The 26,122-nt window shown below is 36.1% G+C and overlaps 2 protein-coding genes and 1 pseudogene across 2 annotated transcripts; 1 reads left to right on the forward strand and 2 right to left on the reverse strand.

Moving 5' to 3' along the window:
* Nucleotides 1-3,926: 3,926 nt before the first annotated feature.
* On the reverse strand, nt 3,927-5,191 carry LOC147509326 (hevamine-A-like; annotated as a pseudogene).
* A 2,434-nt stretch (nt 5,192-7,625) lies between these two features.
* LOC147509327 (cucumisin-like) lies at nt 7,626-8,120 on the reverse strand. The gene is made up of 2 exons (XM_086597780.1): nt 7,994-8,120; nt 7,626-7,828 (listed from the first exon to the last, which is right to left on the reverse strand). The coding sequence occupies exons 1-2, from the start codon at nt 8,118-8,120 to the stop codon at nt 7,626-7,628; spliced, it is 330 nt and encodes a 109-aa protein (XP_086453906.1).
* A 5,296-nt stretch (nt 8,121-13,416) lies between these two features.
* LOC147509328 (uncharacterized) lies at nt 13,417-14,241 on the forward strand. Its single transcript, XM_086597781.1, has one exon. It carries the CDS (start codon nt 13,417-13,419, stop codon nt 14,239-14,241), a length of 825 nt encoding a protein of 274 aa, XP_086453907.1.
* The last annotated feature ends 11,881 nt before the right edge of the window (nt 14,242-26,122 follow it).

The raw sequence follows: 26,122 nt of genomic DNA on the forward strand, positions 1-26,122 counted from the left end.
TTTATCGCAGGTTTAAATAATATTTCCATGTTTACTGCGAATACCTGCAAAAGTATGAAAACATATTTATTTCATGATTATTAAACATATAATTGACCAAATTTATATGTCTCAATGGGGTTTCATAATACACTTTTGGGTGTTTATTATATTCTAACAATAAATGTAATGAGTATATATGACTTAAGATTGACATATACTTATCATTTTTGTTGAATATTGATAGGTTCCTGTTGTAGATTCAATTCTTTGATTTCTTATTTAGTGATGAACTGAGAGACAGTTGCACCTTCAGTTGACTCAACTACGACAGACAAATATGAAGATGGAGATACTTTAGGTCAGTTCATCTTATCTATTTCCTTTGCTCGAGACTGGGTATCTCTTTCAGATGAATAAGAAGATTAAGTCCATCAGACTTTCGCCATCAAGTAGGAAATTTGCAGGCACATCTTGAATTTGGAATTGCGGTATGTTCTTTGCAACCTCAGGAATTCCCTTTCTTGAGGAGTTAAGAAAGAGGGTCGTGTATATGGACCTAACTATGGCAGGCCAATAGTCAGAAAGAATTAGTTGAGGTTAGTTTATCTCATATATTTTGTTCTTATAACCATTACTTAAGTCCCAAGTAAATTGATTTCACTACCAAACTGCAATGCTTTGTTTTTTCAACAATGTTTCTTTTATGAGTTTTTTATTTGCACACGCTAAGCTATGGGTTTAAGAACTCTTCTTTTTTTGCCCCTTTCAACCAGGTATGTCTTTCAAATCGTTTTTTGTTTGCATAATGATAATACCCCTTTGGTGATATTGGTGTATTTGCTCAAGTGATTTCTTATTGGAATTTTGGATTAATGATTGTTTTTTAGAATACCCATTTGTTTGTTTTGTTTGCTTTTATGGACATCTCGAATCTTTGATTGATTTATAGAAATTTTAGGACACAAATTTATAATTTTGTTGATTTAAGAGACACCTGAGTTAATGATGATAGTATCCATTTGCCTGGTGATATAGTTTTTGAAACTGAAGCAATATTGTTGAACCCAAAACAAAAAAAAGTAACCCAATTTCCATTTTCCTTGATAACCCAGCTTAGTAAATCCTCTCCCAATTTCCCCATTTTCCATTGTTCGTCCCTCTTTCTCTCATCTACCATTGCATCTTATTCTCTCCCATATCAACAGAAATTCTCGCCTCCATTCTTCACAACCAAACTAAAATATGTATTGGAGTTTCAATTGATACCTCCAATGAACCTAATAGTTGGATATCATATTAGTTATCCATTCTTCGCTTTTTAATATGGAAGTTTGGTAGTTAAATATCGTTAATTGTATTGGGGAACGAAAAAATGGTCGTCGATACAACACAAACTTTCATAGTTTCTTGAGATTATTAATTGCAAATAGTGCTATGGTATCTATTGGTCTCCAGAGAATTAGTCCTTGAAGAAACTCGATTTGTCAATGGTAACAATAATATGAGTACGTGAATGGAACTACGAATTTCACGGTTGTAATATTTGAAATTTTGAGAGTGTTTGATTGTTTGCTTAATGTAGTTCTTCAATTTCTTAATAATTGATCATTTTAACGGTTCAACTCTTGACTTTTAATTTGATTTAACTACAGGGACATTAGTTGTACTTCCACCAACGTACTTTGTCCAAGCTCAAAGGTTGTTTCCTTACCAGTTCACCTTTGTTTAAATAATTCATCGACTCTCCCTCGACTATTTTTGTCTTCTTCATGTATGAAAGTATTCTGAGAAGTAAAGTTATTGAGATTTTAAAGGAATAGCTAAAATAGAATGAGGTGGAAGGATCTGAGGAATATTACACGTGTAATAATGATCTTAAGAAGGATTTGCAACAATGATTTTATCAGTTACTCCACTCATTACGTCAACATCTTGCCTTTTTCTACTTTCTACTCCATAAAATTGGAGTTACTTTCTCAGAACTCACAGGACAAGTACGCCAATTTCTATGGAAACTTACGCTTTCCAGGTAACATATTTTTCTTTTCGGTTCCTTCTGTTCTTTGGGCTTAATATGTCGTTTCTTATTGATTTGATTTACAGGTTGCGATATGACAGAAGATGACAACTTCATGTTGTCAATTGAAGCAGTTGAGCAGATTCTGAATTACAGGTTCTCTGACAAGTCACTATTGGCAAAAGCATTAACTCACTCTTCTTTTGCTGACTCATCGCCATCTTACATTCTTACTAACGTTTAGAGTTCGTTTGTGATGTTGCTTTGGGGTTTGCTTTTGCAAATTTTGTATATATCACATACCCTAATCTTGATCAGGGCCAACTCTGGCTTCTTTGTGCTTCCAATATTAACACTGAAAAGCTTGCTCACGTTGCAGTCCGACATGGCCTTTTTCATTTTGCTAGGCACAATGCCCCTTCTCTTGATGCAAAGGTACACAAGCTAAGAATATTATGTTGGTTTTAAACTTTAAATATTTGGTTTGATCATGCTCTAATATTCGGGTTTGTATATTGTTTTGGTAGGTTAAGAATATTCTAGCGGATATCGTCGAACCCGTTGCTGCGGCTGTATACGTGGACGCCAAATTTGATTTGAAGTTTATGTGGGAGGTAAAAAGTTACTCTTAGTTTTTGAAAATGTTGTTTTTGTTTTTTGTTAGTTATAAAGTTATGTAATGTTTATGGTAGGTCTTTAGTCCACTGTTGGAGCCTATCGTTGCGCTTGAAAATCTACAACAACAACCACTCACAATGCTTTATGAGCTTTGTCAGAAATAAGGAATTTTTTTTTATATTAAATATTAGAGGAATGGGGAAAATAATATTACCAATATTTTGGTGGATGGGAAGCTTTTGGCTTCAGCGTGTTTAGAGCAGAAAGAGACATCGAAGCTTAGTGCAGCAAAAGCAGCTTTGGAAAAAATGTTAATTTCCAAGTCTATGCTAATTTTGGCTGACGACAGTTGTGAATTGCTAAATGGAGTGGAATCTTATGGGATCTTATACAAGGAGGACTAGAGCATACTCAAATATCATAGGAAGTTTAACCTCATTCGACGTGGAAAGCTATATTAAGTTTGCTTAAGGTTGAATGGCGTTGTTCCTCTAGCAACAGTAATCAGAAATATGTCAGTAGCAGTTTTTTTTTGGTTGAAAATGTAATATAACTTTAGAAACTACTGTTGCAAGTTTTCAGGATTGTATGAATTGTCTATCTAATGGTGATCATATTGTAATGGTTCCTATCAAGTTTGTTTATTATGTAGACAGATTCAAGGTCTTAAGATTCTGAGTCATTTTACTTATTATGTAAATTCGATTTTGAAAATTAACGATATTGGACCATCATAGATAATACGTACAAACATTTTCCACAATCTATTTCATTAATTAAAAAGATAATGGCATTCATCCTGCTATTCCACTCACAGGTATTTGCATTTTATTTTACTCTGCAGTTCGACATACTTCACACATTGCAGTCAAGTTTTCAGAGTTCCTGAAAGATTGATAGGCGTTCTGGAAAGCTCTCTTCTGGGGCTTGCAGGATCAAGTGGGAAGAGCGGAACTTGACAGATTATAAAAAATAAATATTGTAGCTTATAATTCACGACAATGGGATAAATAAGTGACTTTTACACTTAAGTTCCATACAGGCTGAATTTTACTACTTCCATTTTAGCCATTTCTATCCTTGCAGAACTTTTCTCATCTACAATCCTTCGTAGGCCATGAGCATAGAGTCATTAGTGTGGTCTTTGTGAATGCCACTGAACCTTTGTGCATAAGCAGGGATAGTGGAAGTGGCATATGTGTATGGAGTATTGGCGTAGTTCTTGGACAGGAGCCACTAAAGAAGTGGTATGAGCAAAAAGATTGGCGCTAGGTGGTCGCACACTATCGATCATCTCTACACTCTTCAATCAAGGGCACTTCTCCCTGTTAGACAACATTGATACCACAAGGCCAATATACTGGACTATACTGATAGAGTAGCTGTATAAGATAGTTAAAAATATGTTTCTTAATTTAGAGTTTATACTTGGTAAAAGGAACATGTACATATGATTACATGACGCCTGACAAGGAAAGCTTTAAAAAAGACAAACATACCCAAATATACATAAGAAGCTCACAGTACTTGAACTGTATCCGGTTTGATCGTCATGGTACTTGGACCACAACATGACGCCTCCATACTTGTTTGACCCTTTGATAGCCGGAATCACTTCAGAAGTGAGATCGTTGACAGGAATGAATCCACTGCCAGTTGCCCGAGGAGCAGCAGGTAGTCCTAAGAATATTTGAGCACTAGGGATGGATGTGGTCCATTGCTTCCATGCATCTTCAAGATTGGTAATACTTCCTTAGGCATACTAACAAGGGATATTGTTGAAAAATTGCACCCAAACATAATCGAAAAGGCCTGTTGTCAAGGCACCCCCAACCCAAGCATCAGGAAATGGACATTGTGGTGCAGCAGTCAAATACACCTACTTACCTTTCTTGCTATATCCGGAGAGGTACCTAGCAAGGTCATCCCAATATAAGTTTGAACATCCTTCAATGTCAAAATCTATTCCATCCAAAACAACATCTCTAATTGGGCGGGCTGAGGATTGCCCACCCAAGAAGTTGTTCCATAGGTATGTGGCAACTTGCCTAGCATCATCAGAGGACGCAAGAGAGTAGCTCCCAGAACCACCTCCTATAGAAAGAATCACTTTAATACCATTGCTTTGACAAGTTTTAATGTCAGCACCTGTCAGATTTTTTTTTTTTTTAATAGTTAGAGTCCCAATTAATTATGTTTCTGTGAATAGTTATAATTTAGTTTCCTAATCTATACACAATTTGAAGATTCCTAATTAGTTCTTTCTACAAGTCTTCTTTCAGCGAGAGACTCTCCTTTAATCAGGAGATTCCTTTATATATTAATCTTCAAATCAGGAGAAAAAAGCTGCGACCAATTCTTGAACTTCTAAGTGTTATTTATACAAGTCTTCTTTCAATATCTCCCCAGTATATAGAAAGCACCATCTCCAGTTCTCTTAGCAACTTCACATTAACAATGAACGGCATTATCTCTTTCACACCAACATGATTATGAGTTCTTACTAGGTAACTATGTTTGCAAGAAAGCGATGGTCACCAACAACGATGCACCTTCTGATACTTGAAAGTGCATTTAATCAAAAGAGTTTATATTATACTAAGGAAGAAATCAAACTTTTGACAACTCAGCTGTCAGTACATGGTCAAATTTCGGAAGATAACATAAAGAATTGGTTCAAGAACCGTCGAATCAAATTCAGAAAAGATCAACACAGTTCAAATCATAATGGCAATACCTCTATTCAAGACATAGAACGATCTACTATTGAATATCCCATAAGTATAAGTCTTTTCTTTTAAAAAATATTTGATTAATTATTAATGGACAAGTAACTAAAAAATCCTTTCTTCTTCCATTATAATTATAATGTTGTTTAATTTTGTCAACAGATGCTACATCCACTAAATATCAACTTGATGGTTTTTTTCCTTCACAGCCTTTTCCTAATGAACTTTGTAAGATATTCTTTACTATTCATTGTTACTTCGCTTTGAGTTGTACTTAACATGTTTTATTCTTATACAGTGGATGGACCGCAGTCAAATAATGATAAAGCCAAAAATAGCCGATATAAAAGAAGATGTATATTGAGTAATAGAGAAATCCAACCAGTTGAAACTCATGGTTATGTTAATTGTGATGCTGAAATAAGCGATGACAACCATTATGCCCGAAAAAATCACCTATATCAACCAGACGGTGTTGGAGAAAGTGACGATGACTACGATTCTCAAATCAGTGGGAATGATTTAGAAATAGAAGATGAAAACGATACAAATGACCATATGGAAGTTGAAGTTTCCCATGAGAAGCCAAGTGGAGTTTTGCATGAAAGTTAGTATTATATTAGTTATAGTTTTTCATATTCATTTTAATTCAGGGCGTTGTTTCCAACCGTTGGATTTTGGAGAACCAACATCGGTGTGTCCTTACTCCTTACTGTGATGCCATTATTTGGTATGAAGAAAGGAATGACCGAACGAAAAATCCAAAAAATCCAAAGTTTTCTATATGTTGCGGTGGAGGGAAAGTTCAGCTACCTTTTTTGAAAGATACACCTGATTTTTAAATGAGCTTATGGACGCAATTCGCTCCAAATCCAAAAGTTTATGAAAAACATCGAGTATATATAAAGAATGTTTGCTTTCACATCAACAGGAGGTGATGTTCAAGAATCAATAACCAATGGTCATGGTCCTTACGTCTACAAGATAAAAGGCCAAAACCACCACAAAATTGGCACCTTGCTTCCACCTGAAGGTTTACGCCCTAAGTTTTCCCAACTTTACATATATGATACTGATAATGAAGTTGTGAACAGAATGAACTCTCTTGGTAAGAAAATTTTGAAAAACAGATCTGAAGAAGAGTTGGATCCAGATATTGTGAAGGGACTGATAGATATGTTGAACAATATAAACAAACTTACTGAGACCTATAGAATGGCAAGGGACAGGTTTAAAGAGTCTGAAGTAGGTGATTTCAGTATAAAGCTTATTAGTACAAGACAAAAGGATGGGAGACTATATAACATGCCGACATCATCTGAAGTTGTTGCACTTATTGTTGAGGAAGAGTGAATTTAGTAATTACCGTGATATTGTGGTGGACAAAAAAGGATATGGCTTGAAAAGAATAAATGAATTGCACCCAAGTTTCATGGCCATGCAATATCCTCTTTTGTTTCCTCATGCTGAAGACGGGTACTTGATTGATATCCCTTATCGAAATAATGTCAAAGTTGGGAAAAGGACAAACATAAGCATGAGGGAGTTCTACGCTTTCAGATTGCAAATAAGACTAAAAGAAGGAAAAACAATTATTCTTGGTGGACGCTTGAAACAACAACTTATTGTTGATTCTTACTGTGCTGTAAAATAGATTAGAGTTGATTGGGTTAGAAATAACCAACAGACTATTCGTGCTGAGCTTTATCAAGGATTAGTTGATGCAGTACTTTCTGGAGATTCAAAACCAAGTTTTGTTGGAAGGCGAATAGTTCTACCATCTTCTTTCACCGAAGGTGCACGTTATATGCTGCAAAACTATCAAGACGCTATTGTGATTTGTCGATGGGCTGGATCTCCTGATCTATTCATAACTTTAACTTGCAATCCTGAATGGCCTGAAGTTCAAAAATGTATTGACAAGATTGCTCCTGGATATACACACGTCAATTTCCCTGAAATTGTTGCTAGAGTTTTTGAGATCAAGCTGCATGAACTTATGACGGATTTGCAAAAATGTAAAAGGTTTGGAAAAGCTTGGGCGGGTAAGTAATTTACTAATTTAGTTGCTTTTATAACTTATTCTTTCGTAATTTTTAACTTTTTAGTTCATTTGTAGACTTTATGACTATTATATTGCTAAGAAAAAAATATCTCCCCCTTCAAATATATAATTAATCTATAAATAAATGCTGAATATAGAAAAAAAAAATATGCCTAAATGATCCAAACAAGAAAGCAGTCTATGATAACACGCTGTAATATAGATAGGCACATACCTAGCTTTGAGCTCTTGAAATATACATGAATGATACGAGTTTTGTCGGCTCCATAGTATACCATATGCTGCATAGAAATTTTAGGTAGTCGCCTTCAATAGCATCATAGACTAAGCCAGGACCTACAGCCTTTACAGGATAAATATTTCTAGCACCATAATCCAATTCAGCATCTGGGTTAGTTGTTGGATTTAAGGGAAAAGCTACAAACAACAAGAAACATAAGTGCTTACAAGAGTTAGAACAAGTGAACAACCACATGAATTGAATGAATGAAGAAACATAAGTACTTACAAGATTAATAACACGTGAACAAACATGAATTGAATGAATAACAATAAATAAATCTTTATTGCAGCACAAAGTACCTGTAGTCATAAGGGCAGACTTGATTGCTGAAGGTGACCAATCAGGGTGGAAAGTCTTCACATAAACACCTGCACCACTAACATAATGTGGCAAAGACTCTTCATTCTTCAAATATGTGTAGAACATCTTCAAGAAAATTTCTACACAAAATCTTTAGAGTTTGAACGAGCAGTTTCTACACAGACTTTAGCAGCCTACCACTGCAAAATATCACAGTGAACATCAAACAAACAGATCAAGAGACGAAAAAATAAGTCATGAACACATTAAAACACATTCAAAAGTAAAGATGATGAGGGTTAATATAGCTCAAAGGAGTGATCTGACAAAAAACTATCACACACATAAAGATATCATCAAGAATAAGAGTATAAGTTTTCTCCTTACAACTGAGGATCAGCAAGGAATCAAAAAATTTATGTTATTACCTTTCAAGTCAGCGTAGGAAAGACTATTCACACCTATTTTAATAACCCAGGCCCAATAAAGTTTACAAGTAAATCAAGCAGTAATTTTCAATATAGATACACACAAATTCATACCCAATATGTCTACAAATTGTTTTTGTTCTTATGTACTTCCTATATGGCTATGTGGAATAACATCCTGGGTTTCCATTCCATTAAAAGCCCTATATACCCATCCTTTTTCACTATAGTTTTAATAACATCAGTAATTGAACTGTTGGTAAACTGTCCAGATAACAGTACAGTTAGAAAAACATTTTAAACAATTTTCTATCAAAAGTATATATCCAATATACTCGATAAAAGGATCATGATTTGACCATGACATACTAGCCTTCATAGATTATGGCATACCAAAAGTAGTGTACAAACTTAACAGATGCCAATTTACATGTCTTCTAGCTCTATCTTCATGTTGTACCTTGCTCCCTTCAGTCCCTGGAAAAGATTAATAGTTTATCAAATTTGACGTACAAATACCGCAGTCAAAGCACTTGAAAACTTTTAATACACCTTAACTGATAATAACTTAGCTCTATCATTGCCTAAGTGTAATAACTATAAAGTTTATTAACAATGAAGTACCCAAGGACACCACCATCTTTACAAAGTCCACACTCCCACCCAAGGAACCGTTCCTATATAAAAATCAAATAAAATAGTCAATAGAGTGAAAACTAGAATAACAGAAAAACAACTCTTGGATACAAAATCAATCTTCAAAATAAAAAAACTGGGCTGCTTCTTTCATCAGGGTTGAATATTCTCTTATTTACAGGGCACAAAAGAATATACTGAGACAGAGAGTGTCCATGATCCATTCTGTTCAGATTCATGTTGGCTTTTGTTTATATAGCAAAAAAAGAGTAGGCGGGTTAGCATACTACTACCAGCATCCAGCTGAAATCCAACATGACTTCCAACAGAAATGTTTTAGGTCAAGAAATAATGTCAGGGTAGAGACTACACCTCCATTCTGCACTAACCAGAGCTCTACCTCACTCTGACCTCTCATACATAGAAGCAACAAGAGTTATATTCTTAATCCACGTGCATGGGGTACCTGAGAATAGAGGTTGATTAGGACACAAGTGTCGATGCAATCTCTAAAGGAATAGGACGGGTCCACCTTTTTTGTCTTCCAAATTTCAAAGATCTTGATCAAGTTAAGTAACACCAGCCATGTACCCCTGTTATTTCTTAGTCTCCTTTCCACATACTTCAAATAATTGTCAAAACTCATAAGTGCAACAGAAAAGCTACCCCTTCAATAGAGAATGAATAGAAAATTCTAAAATGCTGAGAATCAATCGAAAACATAAGAAATTAACATGAAGAATAAATCATTTTGAAACCGATATACCAAAAGGAACAGTCAATCAAAGAGTGGTGAAGTGGTCCACTTCTTAGTTTATTTCCATCGCTTCTGTTAGTTTGCAACTTCTTTACATAACATCTGTAAATAATTTGTTGCAAAGTCTTTATATTTACTATTAAGTTTTAGTAAATATTCTATTATTAAAGTATGAAAATCTGATACTAACTTCCAATTAATTGCAGCTCTCTACACAATAGAGTTCTAAAAGAGAGGCTTGCCCCATGTTCATATCTTGCTATTTTTGGAAAATTCAGCAAAGCCTTCCACCCCTTCGCAAGTCAATAGAGTTATATCTGCCGAATTGCCCCGACCTTCTTTACAAAGTTAAGATAAATGCAGTTGTGGAATTCATGATTCATGGTCCATGTGGCCAGGTCTAAACCGATTCTCCTTGCATGGTAAAACCGATGATGGGAATCAAAAATGTTCTAGGCACTATCCAAAACCATTCTCAGAATGAGACAACGATTGATCTAAAATGACTTCACAGTCTATATGAGGAGAGACAATGGTCGAACTGCAAAAAAAGACGGAATAACTCTTGATAACAAATGGGTCATTCCACACAATGTGGACTTGATTGTGAAGTTCCAATCCCACCTAAATGTTGAACACTGCAACAAAGCAAGGTCAATCAAGTACCTATTCAAGTATATTAACAAGGGAAAGGATAGAGCATCTGCAATGATTGTTGAGAATGTAGTGGTATCGACAAGATATGATGGGAACAAATTGTCAGGGATGTAGATGAAATATCAAACTTCTTAGACTGTCGATTTCTTTCTTCTTCTGAAGGAGTTTGGAGGCTTTTAAATTTTGATATACAGTACAGAAATTCGAGTGTCGAGCGGTTGCCATTCCATCTTGAAGGTCAGAATATGGTATACTACAGCGAGAAAGATGATCCAAAAGTAGTAGTGCGTCGTGAAAAAGCGTCTAGAATAAAGTTTACATAATGGTTCAAGGCAAATGAAGAGTATGAATTAGCCAGGACACTTACGTATGTTGATTTCCCAACTAAATTTGTTTGGAAAAAAAAGTATAATAAGTGGACTATACGAAAATGAGAAATATCAGTTGGACGAGTTTACTACGCACATCCTACATCAGGTGAAAGGTTCTACTTAAGAATGTTGCTTAATGTTGTTAAAGGACCTAGGAGTTATGAAGATATTCGTACAGTTAATGGAACCCCACATCCAACTTTTAAAGCAATGTGTCAGGTAATCTTTCAACTACTTCAATTGTCCATCTACTACTAACAGCTTTTTTGTGATATAGTAAGTAACATATATAGTAAGTAACATATTAAGCAGTATCCCTCTCGACCATTATTATATTCCAATAAAAGTCTAACATTATTATTAAAGTTATATGTCATTTGACAACAAAATATATATTCTGTCGTACTTAATGATATCTCCTGTTCTCATAAAATACTTAGTCCTCAAAAATCTTGAGCAAGCATCTTTGGACAGAAAAGACCACCCCAAGCAGCCGGATAAGATATCCACGTAGATACCATATTATATTATTGCCATCAGGCATCAACCCCACCTAATATGATCATGTTGAACTAATGTAGGCAGTAGGCGCCATAAGAACTTAAAGCTTACATACTGAAAAGAGCTAAGCTAAACAGAGAGCAAGAGCCCTACATGATTTGGAACTTTAGTGATTGCCTTAATGGTTCTATCACATTGACCAACATTAAGGAGGTCATCATCTATTTACCATAGATTTGGAGTTGGGCCATTCAAAAAGCGTGATGGAAATTAGGTGTTAGTGTAACCTCAACTCAGTGTCTGTTTTATCTAAGAGAGTGTAACAATTAACCAAGGATCTGGGGTTGGATTCCACTCTCCTAATCAACCATTGGTTAACTAACTTAAGAAAAGCTTTTACAAATAACAAATAACTATGAAGATTTGATCAACAAAAGGTGATCCTGAAGCCTGCTATACTTTATCAATTTTAAACAAATCTCATTTCTAATTATAATAATGCCACATATAACTTGAATCTTTATGATTCAATCATGTTTATTGGTGTATTCTTATTTAAATCATTCATATCAAAGTATCATAAACTCTTTGAACCTGACTTCAAAAGAAGTATCCATATCCTAAAATAAATTTTGGCAGGTTAGATCTCAGGTCAAAGCCTGTCATATTAATGCCATTTCAAGATCTCTCAAATGAATACAATAGTCAAAACATAAATTATAAAGAACTATAGAATTAGAACAAATAGAAAATATATAGGAAAAAAGTCACCTCTCAGAAGTCAGTAAGCATAATATAACCGTAGATGCATTTTGAGAAAAAAGAGAGAAGTTAATCCCGCTTTCTGTCTCTGAGGCTCCAAGTGGATAAGCTTGGCCTGCAGAGACTTGAAATGGTTGGCTGATCTCAGAAGTTTGTGGAGGCTCCTCCTAAAGTTAGCAAAATAAAACACTGCATCAAATTGTAATATGCATATGGTGGATCTTCCAATAAGAGAATTTGATCTTCACTTTGTAATAGTATGTCCACGTGCATGTGTGTTTCTTTTTGTTTCTAAAGTTGCTCGAGTCATATACAGTGCATACAATAAATTCATTCATCATACTTTCTAAATAAAAGAACAGATTTAGCAAGCACAACTCTCCCTTGAAAAAAAAAAGTACATTACCTTCTCACCCTATGGCTGTTTTCCTTATTCTGTCAACCATGTCAGTGAGATGATCACTCTTAACTCTATCATGCACCAAAGGTACCCCCAAATACATTTAGGGAAAACACCCAGTTTTCATGCGAAATATTACTTGCTTTCTGCTGCCTGAGATGTGCCATTCCTGAAGAGTCTACTTTAAGTCCTGTTAATTTATTTGTTAATATCAAGTTTTTCATTTTATATTATGTAATCCTTCATTTTTAAATTACAGGCATACGGTTTGCTAGAGGACGACAGTGAATGGAATGATGCTATGAAGCAAGCAAGCGAGTGGGCAAATCCAACTTCTTTAAGAGAACTTTTTGTCACTTTAATCTTGCTATGTGAGGTTACATCTCCAGAAATACTTTTTGAAAATCATCAGAAAAGCCTTGGTGAAGATATTTTGTTTCGTTACAGAAAAACCAACCACAACCAAAGTCTCCAGCTAAGTGATGACTAGATAAAGAATGATACTCTTTGCGAGATTGAAAATATCATGGTTCGTAGGGGGAAAACACTTACAGATATTGAAGGTTTTCCTAAATTCAATATTTCTTCACAAGCATCCTATGGTAACAAATTGATTGCTAAAGAATTGGATTACAACTGCTTAGAGTTGCACAACGAACATATCAAACTCTATAACGGTCTCAACAATGAACAAAAAAATGTTTACAACTGTAATGGCGATGCAGGTTGAGGCCTAATCTGGAGTGTTTTTTGTCTACGGAAGTGGGGGAACTGGGAAAACATACCTCTACAAGACTATCATTTCAAAACTCCGTTCTGAAAGTAAAATTGTTCTTGCAGTTGCTTCTTCGGGAATAGCATCACTTCTTTTACCAGGTGGACGAACAACGCATATTCCAGGTTTAAAATTATGATACCTACAGATGAGACCACAAGTTGTGACATTTCTCATGGTTCAAAACTACACAAGCTTATTTCAAAAGCTGACCTTATTGTGTGGGACGAAGCTCCAATGACTTATAGGCACGGCTTTGAGGCCGTTGATCGTACTCTAAAAGACTTATTGAAACCAGATACTAGAGATTTTGGTGGAAAGACATTTCTCATGGGTGGAGATTTTAGACAGATTTTGCCAGTCATACCAAGAGGTAAAAGAATTGATGTTGTTAAAGCTTCCATTAACAAATCAAAACTTTGGAAAATTTGCCAAGATTTTCACTTGAGTGAAAACATGAGACTCAAGAGTGACGTGATGGACTATGACATTGTTAGTTCTGTAGATGAATTTAGCAAATGGGTTCTAGATCTAGGAGATGGGAACCTTCCTGCAAAGGCGATGAACAAAGAAATTGAGCCGACTTGGATCAAAATACCTGATGACTTACTAATTCCAGAAAGTGACAACTCAGTTGAAGATATCATCAGCACCATTTATCCAGATTTGGTGAATAAGTATACAGAAGTTAAGTACTTGAAAGAGAGGAGTATTCTAGCACCGAAGAATGACACAGTAGAGGAAATAAATTATGCAATTGTTTCAAAAATTCTTGGAGATTTAAAAAGCTACTTAAGTGCAGACTCTCTATGTCCAATCCCAGGAAAGTGCGCAGAACAAGATGTTCTGTATCCAACAGAATTTTTAAACAGCTTGGAATTTTCCGGAGTACCCAACCACAATCTGAAGCTTAAGCGTGGAGTCCCTATTATCTTCATCAAGAAACATGAATCAAAGTGAAGGACTGTGTAATGGTACTAGACTCACAGTGACAAATATTGCTCCAAAAGTCATAGAAGCAACAATTATTACTAGAACAAAGATAGGAGAACCAGTTTTTATTCCCCGAATGATTATGTCTCCAAGTGACACAAAATGGCCTTTCGTCTTCAGGAGGAAATAGTTTCCTGTCAAAGTTTGTTTCGCTATGACTATAAACAAAAGTCAAGGTCAGACTTTTGATAAGGTTGGTGTTTATTTATCAAGACCAATTTTCATACATTGCCAGTTATATGTTGCTGTCTCGCGAACCACCTCAAGAAAGGGATTGAAATTCCTAATAAAAAAGGACGAAAATGAACCCAAAGGATGCACAAAGAACATCGTGTATAAAGAAGTTTTCAATTCAATATGAAGATATCAACTCAAGGTATGTCCTAATTTAGCTATTTTACATTCAAGATGAATCACATACAAGATTAAAATAAAAACAAGTTAAATAAATATATATTAATTTCTTGCATAATACAATGGCATGGAAGCAGATCTCCAGGGAATTAGATTGATTGTCTCTTCTGTAGGTCTAGGATACAATTTGTAAAATACTGTTTACTTTAATCTAAACAGGTCTACTGGCGTTAGATATGGTGGTGCTGCAAGCTATTGGGATATTTGGCCTTTACAAAGCCAATGAACGTTTATTGATTATACATGATGATGTTTAATTAAATACATGAATCTTATTATTATGCATATGGGTGAACTAATATCATATGATTAAACCATAAGTTCCATAGGTAATAGAATTAGAACAATCAAGCATATGAAGAGTCATGTGCGGGAGATTTGATTGTATCTATTTATCTAGAATACTCACAGTTAGGGGTGAAGTCGGATGCTTCACTTATAAGACTGTAATATACATAACTGCTATATGATAGGATTATGATATCTCAATCATTTGAGTATGACTCTAAGTTTGTATATTGGTGTAGTCACATGACTGACACTGAGGGGATCAAAGTGAGAACACACTATAAATTCACTGTTAAGGTTAGTGTGCAAATCTCACTCTACCAATTAATCCCTAGACTTGAGGAATTGTGAAAATTCATTGTGTCTCAAATTTATTACTTTGAGACGTTAAAAAGTAATGTCTATTCATAGACTAGACTTAACGTTTTGGGTAATAAATGTAGGACGTCTTGAATCACGAAATCTAATAAAGGATCCACCACTCTACGGAGTTATGTATTAGGAAATTGTGACATAACTAATTGAGCTCAAACCTGGCCGGTATAAGAAATAGTTTCTTAATGCTCAATTGATGTTAAATGTCAAATTGGGTCAATTAGACATGGGTGTGATGGTGAAGAACAAATTCCCAATGGTCTAATTGTGAATACAAGATAGGTGGAGGGACTTAGATATAATTAATGGTAGGAAAGGACTTTCTTGAAAGTTCCAAGGGACTTATTATAAATATGGATTTGTTAATGGGCACTTTCCATATTAAAGAGATATATATTAAAAGGGTTCTAATATATTGATATTGCTCTTTTTACTACGTTAGAGATTTACTCTCTAATTTGGTGAAAACAGCGAATTCAAAGATTTCCTTACTCACGATCTTCGTGTTCGTAAAGTTGAAGTAAGGATTCGAACCAACCTAAAGTCTAGGACAACTACAACTTGGTTTTTACTCTTAGGGAACTAGTGAGTAAGTTTAATACTAATACTAGGTTTCTTTCCTACACAAACATTAAGAAAAACATTAAGATTCAAAATCATGCAACTAAGACACAATACAATTTACTAAAGAAAAGGTGGAGAGCTAATCCTCCTCATGTGAAGATAACTTTTGTTGTTGATTTTAATAAATTCATTTTATTCTTCCTAGACTCATAGACAAGTCCTAATAGAAGAAAACTTTATCCCTAACATGTATGGCTCATCTCTAAGCTCATACATGTTAGCAAGTGGAACCAAGCAACGACTTATCTCTAACCTCATCACTTTGATTCCTAACTTGACACTACACCAACTATCATTTTGGGATAGGATGTAGGTCTAGTTGTTCTTCCTAACCAACTTACCAAACCAACAACAAATATTTTCCCTCACATGAGTTGGATTAACTCCCCAAAAGGGAAGTTAGCTCATGATCCTTGGGATAAAGGATTACAAGTTAGAAGTACAAAAAGAGAGAGAGAAAAAGGAAGAAGAAGACTAACTATCTAAACTCACTTGCTTTCTATTTATTTTCTAGAAGAAAACCAAAGTTTCCTCCATTAAAACTATTACAAGCTTTTCTTACAAAACTAAAAACTAAATAATAAAAATGACTAAGGAACTAAAATAATACAAGGTAAGGAAAAGAAGTCAAGGGAGTAAATGGAGTGTCCCCCCCTTGTTTTGTTTTCTTCTCCATTTGAGAGAAATCTCATTTCCTCCCATGTGAAACATCAAACCACATTTACTTTATTTTTATCCACCACATTAAAACAAAGTGACACCTTGCCTTTTTTTCACTATTAACACCTAATCTAATTAATTACATGCAAGGTGTCAACTTTGCACTAATAATTTGTCATTTTTGTCTTGACATGCTCCATGATTGATGACTCATCCAATCTTACGGGCCCGCATAGTGGGTCCTATGTGCAGTCGATGGCGATCCGGTCTTTTTGGGCAATTTTACAACTTCCCGCCTATACGTAGAGTTCATCGCCCTGATTGTCTGAGCAGCTCACTTGTCGCATTCAGAGTCCTAGTTCAAGAGGTAGGACCTTCGGAAGTTTGATGCTTCTGTGCGGATTTGGAAGAATTCATATATATGTCGTTCCTCGTGCTTTATCGCAGGTTTAAATAATATTTTCATGTTTACTGCGAATACCTGCAAAAGTATGAAAACATATTTATTTCATGATTATTAAACACATAATTAACCAAATTTATGTCTCAATGGGGTTTCATAATACACTTTTGGGTGCTTATCACACTACCCCCAAACAGCACTTTGCTTGTCCTCAAGCAAAGAAAAGACATTAAAACAGATAAGTGGCCAAAAATGTGTAGTCCTAACTAATTCTCATTTCCCAGAGTGCGGTTGCATTGACCATATGCAACAAGGCCTTAAACCACTAGGAATTCCCTAGTGGACGAGTTATAGCCTCGTGAGAGTTTTTCAGAGAAGATACTCACAAACTTCATTTATACTATAACGACTTCGATGTAAACTTCGTTTTCTAAATTAATCTCAGATATCCATACATCTCCTTAGCAGGGAACGAGGATTGATTTCTTTGAAACTCAAGTTAATATGTATTCAATAATTAAAACATCTACATATGATCACGCATGCAGTGAACTTTTCATTGAAACGTACTAGCAGGGTTGTTTCTGAATCCTTTGGAGAGTGTACCTAAATGGGTTCTCACAGGTATGTGTCAAAACACAATTTCACTCAAAAAATTTCCACTCAGGTTTTGTTAACTCCAGTGTGCAGTGGGCACACGTTTCCTCACATCTCAATGATAGTCAGAGAAGCCGATGTTGATCAATCACGTCTACTACTTATTATCACACCACCCTACTCCTAATTGAGCTAGAGGTCTTTATTAGGTATTGTGGGGCTTAGGTGATAGTATACAAGAAAATGGAAATGGATAATCAAAATTTACGAGTATGAGAGAATAGGGTCTTCATATATTTACACTAGAGAAATCCTTGTTTTCTTTCCTTCTTCTAACTGAGTTTTCCAACCTTGTTCTTAAGCTTCTAATGGATTTTTTTTTTTTTCTAGATGGCTTAAGAACATGATTCTATTTTTCTTTCCTGAAGCAAGTAACTGACTTTTATTTGGGACAAGTCTTTCTCTTTATTCTTTCCATATTTCATCCTATTTCTCATACTCATCACTTAGGTAGGTTCTTTTATTTGGTTTAATAGATGGGTAAGGAATTTTTTTGGTGAAAGTGAAAGGTTTGATGAAAGGTTCAGTGGAATAACTAGCGGTAAAATTTGTAACAGGTAAGAATTTTTAGCTATGTCGATCCAAAGATGGCCTAAATTCTCCCGGGTTTGGTGGTGATCAAGTAAGTAGATGCGTGATTTTCTCTAATCGGAAAAACTACTCCTCTGTGTCATCACACACAAATCACTCATGTCAAGGTTTTTTGTTAGATTCTCACATGATTTATAGTTTAAGTAACTAACCGTTGGTTCCAGAAACTTACTGCTATGTACAATCGATGATACTCAGTACATGAATGTTCATGAAAAGTTGTATAAACTATTTCATACGTATTATCTAAAGATTCTTAAAAACAAATCCTAATTCGGATACTAATGTGGGATTTCTAGACAATTTTCATCATTGAAAAGGAAACAAGACTTTGTCACTAAGTACAATTATTAACATGAAAATAAAAACTATATACAGGTTACAATTTGCCTAATATTTGCTCTGAGGTTAAAGCACCCCCAAATGTAATGATGCTTAGTCCTCGAAGTATCAATAATTAAATAGAGAAAGTACCTGAGAACCGTGAGCAAAATTAGGGCTAGATTGCTGGAACAGAAAGGTTGGAGAACATAATATATTATTCAGAAAGAACAATAAAATGTTCGATAGTACACTAAACATAGCACACGAAATAATGAAAAACAATAGCATACGAAACATGAAAAATAATAGCACACCAAACATAAGGTTTAGCTAGATATATGTACAATGGCAAGCTCAAGTTTACCATCCAGCAGGATGTGAAGGTCTGGCATCCTCTTTAAGGAAAAGCATTTCCTTAGCATCGCGCCAAAAGATAATAGTCTGTCAAATTTCTACCCATTCTTCGTCTCCAGATTTCCTCAAATGTTTCTTCATATTTTTATCCTTCGGGTAACAACGAACATGCCTCAGGTATCAAGTGGGACGCTTCCATTGCCGAAACCTCAATGAACGAATGATTCTGTTTGCCGGGCACATAGAATCTACCTTGACCCAGTCATGAAAAGTAGCTGCAAACTATAGGAAATATGTCTTCATGATTCAGCAAGCAGTGACCGGTAAAAGTATATATTGATCCTGAAAAGTGCGAGCTCGTTTCAGGTTAGAGATAATACAACCTAAGATGTTAAATAATGTATGACCTTGAGCCAGTGCACTGAATACGACGCAGGCAGCCTCATTGGTAGTAGAAAAATGCCAATCTCCCATAATGTTCAGGAGTACAAATAACATCGCAGTCCCCATGTTCATGGTCATGCTTGCTAATGGAATGGTGATGTCGCGCCATGGCACATGGCCATTTCCTTCTCGTTTAATCTCAAGACCATCACCATAAGAGTCGCGAAATGCTTGCCACTGAAAGGAACGGTAAGAATTATGATAGATGTAATGCCATGATGCAGCAGGTTCGTGGTATGGAAGATCCAAAGTTAGGGCAAGTTGTTGTTCAGAAAAGATGTGAGGTGTGTCACCAACTAGGATTGTGAACCCGTGTAAGTAGAAACCATGCGCATGGTTGAATGCTAGTGTGTCTTCCATATTAGCATAAAAGTATGTAGCCAAACTCGGAGAATAAGTTTGGCCAGGTTGAAGAATTAGGGAAGACCACCCGATGTTTGTAATGTAGTCACGGAAAAGATGGCCATAGGTATTGGAATCCATCATAGACTGAAAGGATTGCTCAGGAATGAGTTTGGGAGATACCATGTTTGATGAAGATGCAATTGATGAAGATGCCATAGTGGATAAAGTAAAGAAATAGGTAACGACAAAGGCAAATTGGATGGATAAATGAGTATGTAAGAAAATAGATCCTCCTGTAAGCACATGTTAAAATTATATTAGTCACAACGCCAATGATGACAATCCTATTAAGCATTTCATACAAAAGAAGACACAAAGATCAGACAAAATTCATAATACGACAAAAAATATAATAACATATACGATTATTTACTTAGTAATATTAGAAAATTATGGATTATTATGTTGATCTTGGAGACGCATATCGTGCACCAGACTGTTTAGTTCTTCCATTTGTTGGACGAGCTGCATCTGAATGTCCCCTTGGCTAGCAGAGAGTGTAGTTTGATTTTCCATAAGGAGAGCGTGATTCTGCAAGGACTGAGAATGATTTTCCAAGATTTCCTCTTGTTCAACATCATGCTTTGCTTAACGTTCTTGGAAATCCTTAAGAGTTGTAATGATGATATTCTGACGAGCGTATAGTTCCCGCATTCCTTGATGAAGAAATTGAATGCCTTCCATGGGATTAAAAAAATTTAGCATGACATTTTCATCAAAGAAATGTTCAGGGTTTGAGCTTAGGTCGTTCTGTTCATCTGTCAGAGTATCAAGAATCCAAAAACCAATGGAGTAGTCTGTTTGGAGTACACTAATATGTGCTCTTTGAAGTGGTGTTTCTAGAGAAATTACTGGATAACCCCAACGCATCATAATTTGCGTGACTAAAGTAGGTTGAGGTAGAGGTGCTGACTTTCTTGTTTTTCTGGTGATCACGTTCCAGAGGTGTTGGATTAGACAAAAATCATCTCTTTGATTCTGCAAAATCCAAAGCAGGTGGAGTTGAGTCTTTGTGACTTCTGATTGGTGAGATGTACCTATCACATTGTGTCCCAACCAGTGGAGCACAACTCGTTGATTCTGTTTCCCACTTCGCCATGAGATATGGTAGCTCTTTGTAAAGTTTTGACAGAATCAAATGATGACTCTGGAAAAAGGAACTCCTGGGTATTCATTGGTATTTGAAGTATGTCCGAGATAATTTCCCTAGTCAATTCCAATCGTCGTCCATAAGCATTGAAGTAGAATTTTCCATTCTCAGGTCCTATAAATTGGTAGAACATCAAAACCAATTCTCGAGAATAACAAGCTGCTGAATGATATAGAAGAGGCATCCATCCCCGTATTATTTGGTGTCAAAATAAGGATAAAACCGGCCATCTTCCAAAACTTTTAGGTAGTCTTTCTCGGGCATTATTTTTCTTGGTTGATCCATTTGTTAGTATTACTGAGGGAAGGATAGTGAAAATTGTTTGAATGAGAATGGCTGCAAAAGAAGAGATTTATAGCCAATCTATGAGTCTGTACCAATCTGGATTCCAAGTGTAGTTAATGACCCATGTGGTTATGAACAGCAACAATGGGGATCCATAGTAAGTCTTGTCATGTCAGATTTCCAAAAACAATTAATGAGATGGTTCAATGTTAGAAAATACGGAAGAAAGTTTCACAGGGTAGTTAGACTTATACGTAATTTCAGAAATGATGATCATACAGCAGTAATAGAATATGGATAGAATAATCGAGCTGCATGTGTGACAAGTGTTATGTGTACCTTATAGCGTGCGCGATCTTCTCTGAACACCATGACTATCAATTAATTATTTTGGTGAGTTTTGGATGGTGTTTCTTTTTTTAAGAGAAAAAGACAACTAATATACACAAATATTTAATACGAAACTTCTCCATTTAATACGTAACCCGTACAAATGTGTGAGAATTATTTAACACACCATACGAATATACAAAACGACAGACGGAAAGAGAGATGGTTACATAGATCTAGATGTGCTGGATCATGTTATGCATGAGTGACAGCAAAATAATAATAAACACTGTTATCACGAATACGGTGATAGCCCATTCGCATTGCTCCTTTTCCCATCGCTCGATTGGATTCATTATGATCAAGAAAATGAGAATTTGTGAAGAGGAATTTGTCAAGAGTGAGAGAAGGGGATGAGGGAAAATGGAAAAGTAGAGTTGTATTTATAATTAGATTTCTGACCGTTGGGCTTCTGACTGTTTGGATCAGTCCGTTGGGTTCTGACCGTTGGGCTTTGAAAGTAGGCCCAATGCCTCAAGGAACAAACTACTATATTATAAAGTACAATAATTGCATAACATAAATAATTTTTCATTCAAACCGTCTGGAGATACAAAATTATGAGAAATCAACCGATATATAATATTTTTATCACAAGAAAACTAAAAATGCAATGCATAAGGGAAATAAACAGCCACTGGGAATCCTCCGGGTTAGCGAGAAGATGAACCGGGTTTCTACTTTTCGTACCCGCGGCGAACTTAACTTCTAGCTAAGCTGATTGGTCTGGAATGTGGCCTATAGACTGTAGCAATTGATCTTGGAATTGCCGCTGATTTGCCATCATCATTCTCTGGAAACGGCCTTGGCGATTGCACATTTCTTTCTGGAAGTCATTTTGGGAAGTAAGCATCTCTTCCCCGACGAAGAAACATCCCGCCATACTAGTGTTCATATGTCTCAAGGCTTCCATGGGAGTGTTGATTCGGGCGATGGTAACCTCATTAAAAAAATCGGGTGGTGAAGGGGGGAGGAGGAGGTAATTATCACGCTCAATATCATCTCTAGCTACCGGGTCCCAATGGTCCGAAACACAAGTCTCGAAAATTCCAAAATTCTTGAAAGACCTTGTTGGAATGAAAGGAGTAGCGGATTTGGAACCCTAAGTTAAGCATAAGCCGAGTAACAAGTACAAACAAGAGGAGTCACTGTTTTGACGCGGGTCGTAGAATATATGCCCGGAAATGGACTATCTGAAAAGTGTTCTTCTTCTCCTGGAGGATCCACAGCAGGTGCAAGAATGTCTTGTTCACATCAGACGTCTTTGAAGTTCCAATGACGTTGTATGCCAGCTATTGAGTGATGGCTAGTTGGTTTCGTCTGAGCGAGTGCTGGTACACGCAGTTCGAGCCATTATTGTACTCTCCCTCGAGAAGCGTGTCAAACATTAAGTCCCTCGTAGTCAGATACTATGACAACAACAGGGTCAAACTATCTGAGTTTATTGGAATCTGTGCTGTATTCGATATTAACTCTAGCGTGAGTTCACGTTCCAACCCATCCGCCGTAATCCAAAATTCATCACCCCGGAAACCTCCATTGTCGTAAAGTTTCAACACCAAATCTTCGGAATAATCAGCTAGAATTCGATGCAAGAGATATTCCTCATCGAAAAAATGGATGAAACATCCCGGAATTGTAGAGATTTTAAATTTTTTCTCTCAACTGTGATTCTCCTTCGTGCTGCCATAGCAAGGTCTAGATGAATTTCTGAGGGTGGAAATTGCTAGGAGTGATGGAGGAGATGGTGCTGGAGGAAGGGAGTTCGAATTGGTGGAGTTTAGCCCGCGTGCGCGGGTTGAATTCAGGTCTGTCTAGTCGCGTGCGCGAGGTGAATGTGAGGGAGACCAAGATCCGGATTTTGAGGGGGAAGAAATGTGAGGGATGGACGTGTGGGTGCCCCGTGTGTAGGTTTTTGTAAACGGGTCCGTGATTTTGGGTCAGGTCCAATTTTTGGCCCAAACCCAAATGAATTCCAGAAATTCTCCTTATGTCCCGAAGTGTTCCGAAATTTCAAACGTGGAATTTCGATTCGTTTTAACTCCAAATTGATCGAAACAATGATATATCAAAACAATCGGCATTAAAAATGTCATTCACTGGAATATGACAAAATCACATTCAAACCTTTTTATTTTTTTATTTTTATTTTTATTTTTTATTATTTTTAGTTTTTATTTATTTACAATTTTTATATACAAATGTACAAGACGAAAGGAACGTGTCAACAACACCGGAAGTCCAAATAAAATAACACATCACAACAGCTTAACTCAGGCAACTTTTATGTCACTCGGGCTTAACCCAATCTAGCCGTGATGACCGCTTTAACCTTTATGTTTTGGGGGCCTAGGGTTCGGGATCTGGTACCATCCCCGACGACCAATGTGCAATGGTCTAATAATAATATTACCCTTAGTACATATGGTATAGCCTCAAACCGCCCCTTGATACAGTCACATAGAAAACCGATCGGGGTTGGCCTGGGTGGAATCCATTGCCCGCATGAACTAGGAAATGTCTGATATCGCATATCACGACTCTCTTTGGGCACCATGCTTGGTACTCAGGGGAAAATAAAAAACGAGTATATACATGTTGAGTCTTTTTACGTGCGATAAATGTGAGTCTTTTAACGTCAGATCCTCAAGACGAATGTGAGTCTTTTAACGTCAGATCCTCAAGATGAATCCCAACCTGTGGAAACAACGGGACGACGACGAAGTATATCCTGCTGAGCTGGTGTCAGATGATCTTAGCACTTTTCATTGTTTTTAGAAGTTGACTTACTACGTGCTAAAACTCAATAATTCCTTACTCACTGCTTTTTTTTTTCTTTGAGAATGTCAATCTAGTTCGAAAGTAGGGATTTCGTTCCAACTTCTAAGACAAGAATTTAAATGATCACAACCGGAATCTACACTTTGGAGAACTAAGTGAGAAGGATTTTATAGATAGATTTTTTTTTTTTACACAAGTTATCTAAAATTTGTAAGTTTGTTTATAGTTAAATAAAAGAGAGAGAGAGATAGGGGGATTAATCCTACTCATGCAAGGCCTAGCTACAAGTCTTTTAGAAACAGGTCACTACCATCTCAAATCCCTAACATAATATACCTATCTCTAAACATATCATGCTAGCATGTAGAATTGAAATGATATTTCATCTCTGAAATATCATTCCAACTCCTAGTTCTACTTTACAACAATTGATCAGATAATTGTCAATCTCTGTCATTTTGGGACAGGATGAAAAATATAACCTAAGTCTTTTAAGTAGTGATTTTGGAATCCTAAATTTGTAGCATGATCCTCACATGAGCATCATTAACCCTCCCCTTGGGAGAGTTTTAGCTCATGATCCTAGGATTGAATTAAACTACAAGAAGATATGTGAAATGAAAAAGAAAGAGAATGAAACAAGAAAACTACAACCTGTTTACCTAAATGAAGAAGAGTTTATTAAAAACTAGAGAGAGTTCCCCCATTAACAAGTTACAAGCTTTTCTCTAAAAACTAAGAACTAAAAAAAACAAAATTAAAGACATGGATGTAAATGAAAAGTAAAAGTCAAGGAAGTAAAAGCTTCCAACTCCCAAAATCAGCCCCCCTTTACATAAGAGAGCCTTTTTCTCTTCTCCCACGTGAAACACTCTCCTCTCATTTATTTTTCACTTATCCACAACTAACCCCCATTTGACACCTTTCATTTTTTTAGATAATCATCACCTAAATCCAACTAACTCATTAACTTCATGCAAGGTGTCAAATTTGCACCAATTATTTGCACCTTTGTCTTGACTTGCATGATGACTCATCAAATCTTATGGGCCCGCCTAGTGGGTCCACGTACAATGTCCAGTGGCAGTCCGGTCTTTTGGAATTTTTACAACTTCCCGCCTATTTGTAGAGTTCATCGCACTGATCGTCGGAGCAGCTCACTCGTCGCATTCGGAGTCCTGGTTCAAGAGATATGAGCTTCGGAAGTTTGATGCTTCTGTGCACGTAATCCCGTTTCTGACTGGATTCTGTACTATTTGAGTCTTTGGGCTTCACATGGGCTTGATCGGAAAGCATGTGTATACTCCCTATTCCGTGCTTAAATGCTGGCTTTATCATAATTTTTACATTAGTTGCTCCAACCTGCAAAAAGCACGAAGATGCGATTATTTCATGATTATTAAGCACAAAATTGACCGAAATGTTATGTCTCTACAGGTTTTTATAATACAATTTTGGGTGCTTATCATCAGACAATAATATACCTTATACCGGCTCATCTCGGATAGAAGATCAAGACTTGGACAAAAGGAGTTTGACAGTTCATACACCACCCCATCCTTTTTAAGCCGGCTTTTCGAAAGCAAAAGTACTACGACCATTACCTATTCGAGATGAGTGAGATTTGCACCAAATGATGAGTTGGAGTTCGCGAGGAAGAGAATAGAAAAGGGAGGAGAAAGAAGGAGTTGAAATTTTTGGTA

The sequence above is a fragment of the Coptis chinensis genome, chromosome 3 (assembly GCF_015680905.1).
Source record: "Coptis chinensis isolate HL-2020 chromosome 3, ASM1568090v1, whole genome shotgun sequence".
Lineage (NCBI taxonomy): Eukaryota > Viridiplantae > Streptophyta > Magnoliopsida > Ranunculales > Ranunculaceae > Coptis > Coptis chinensis.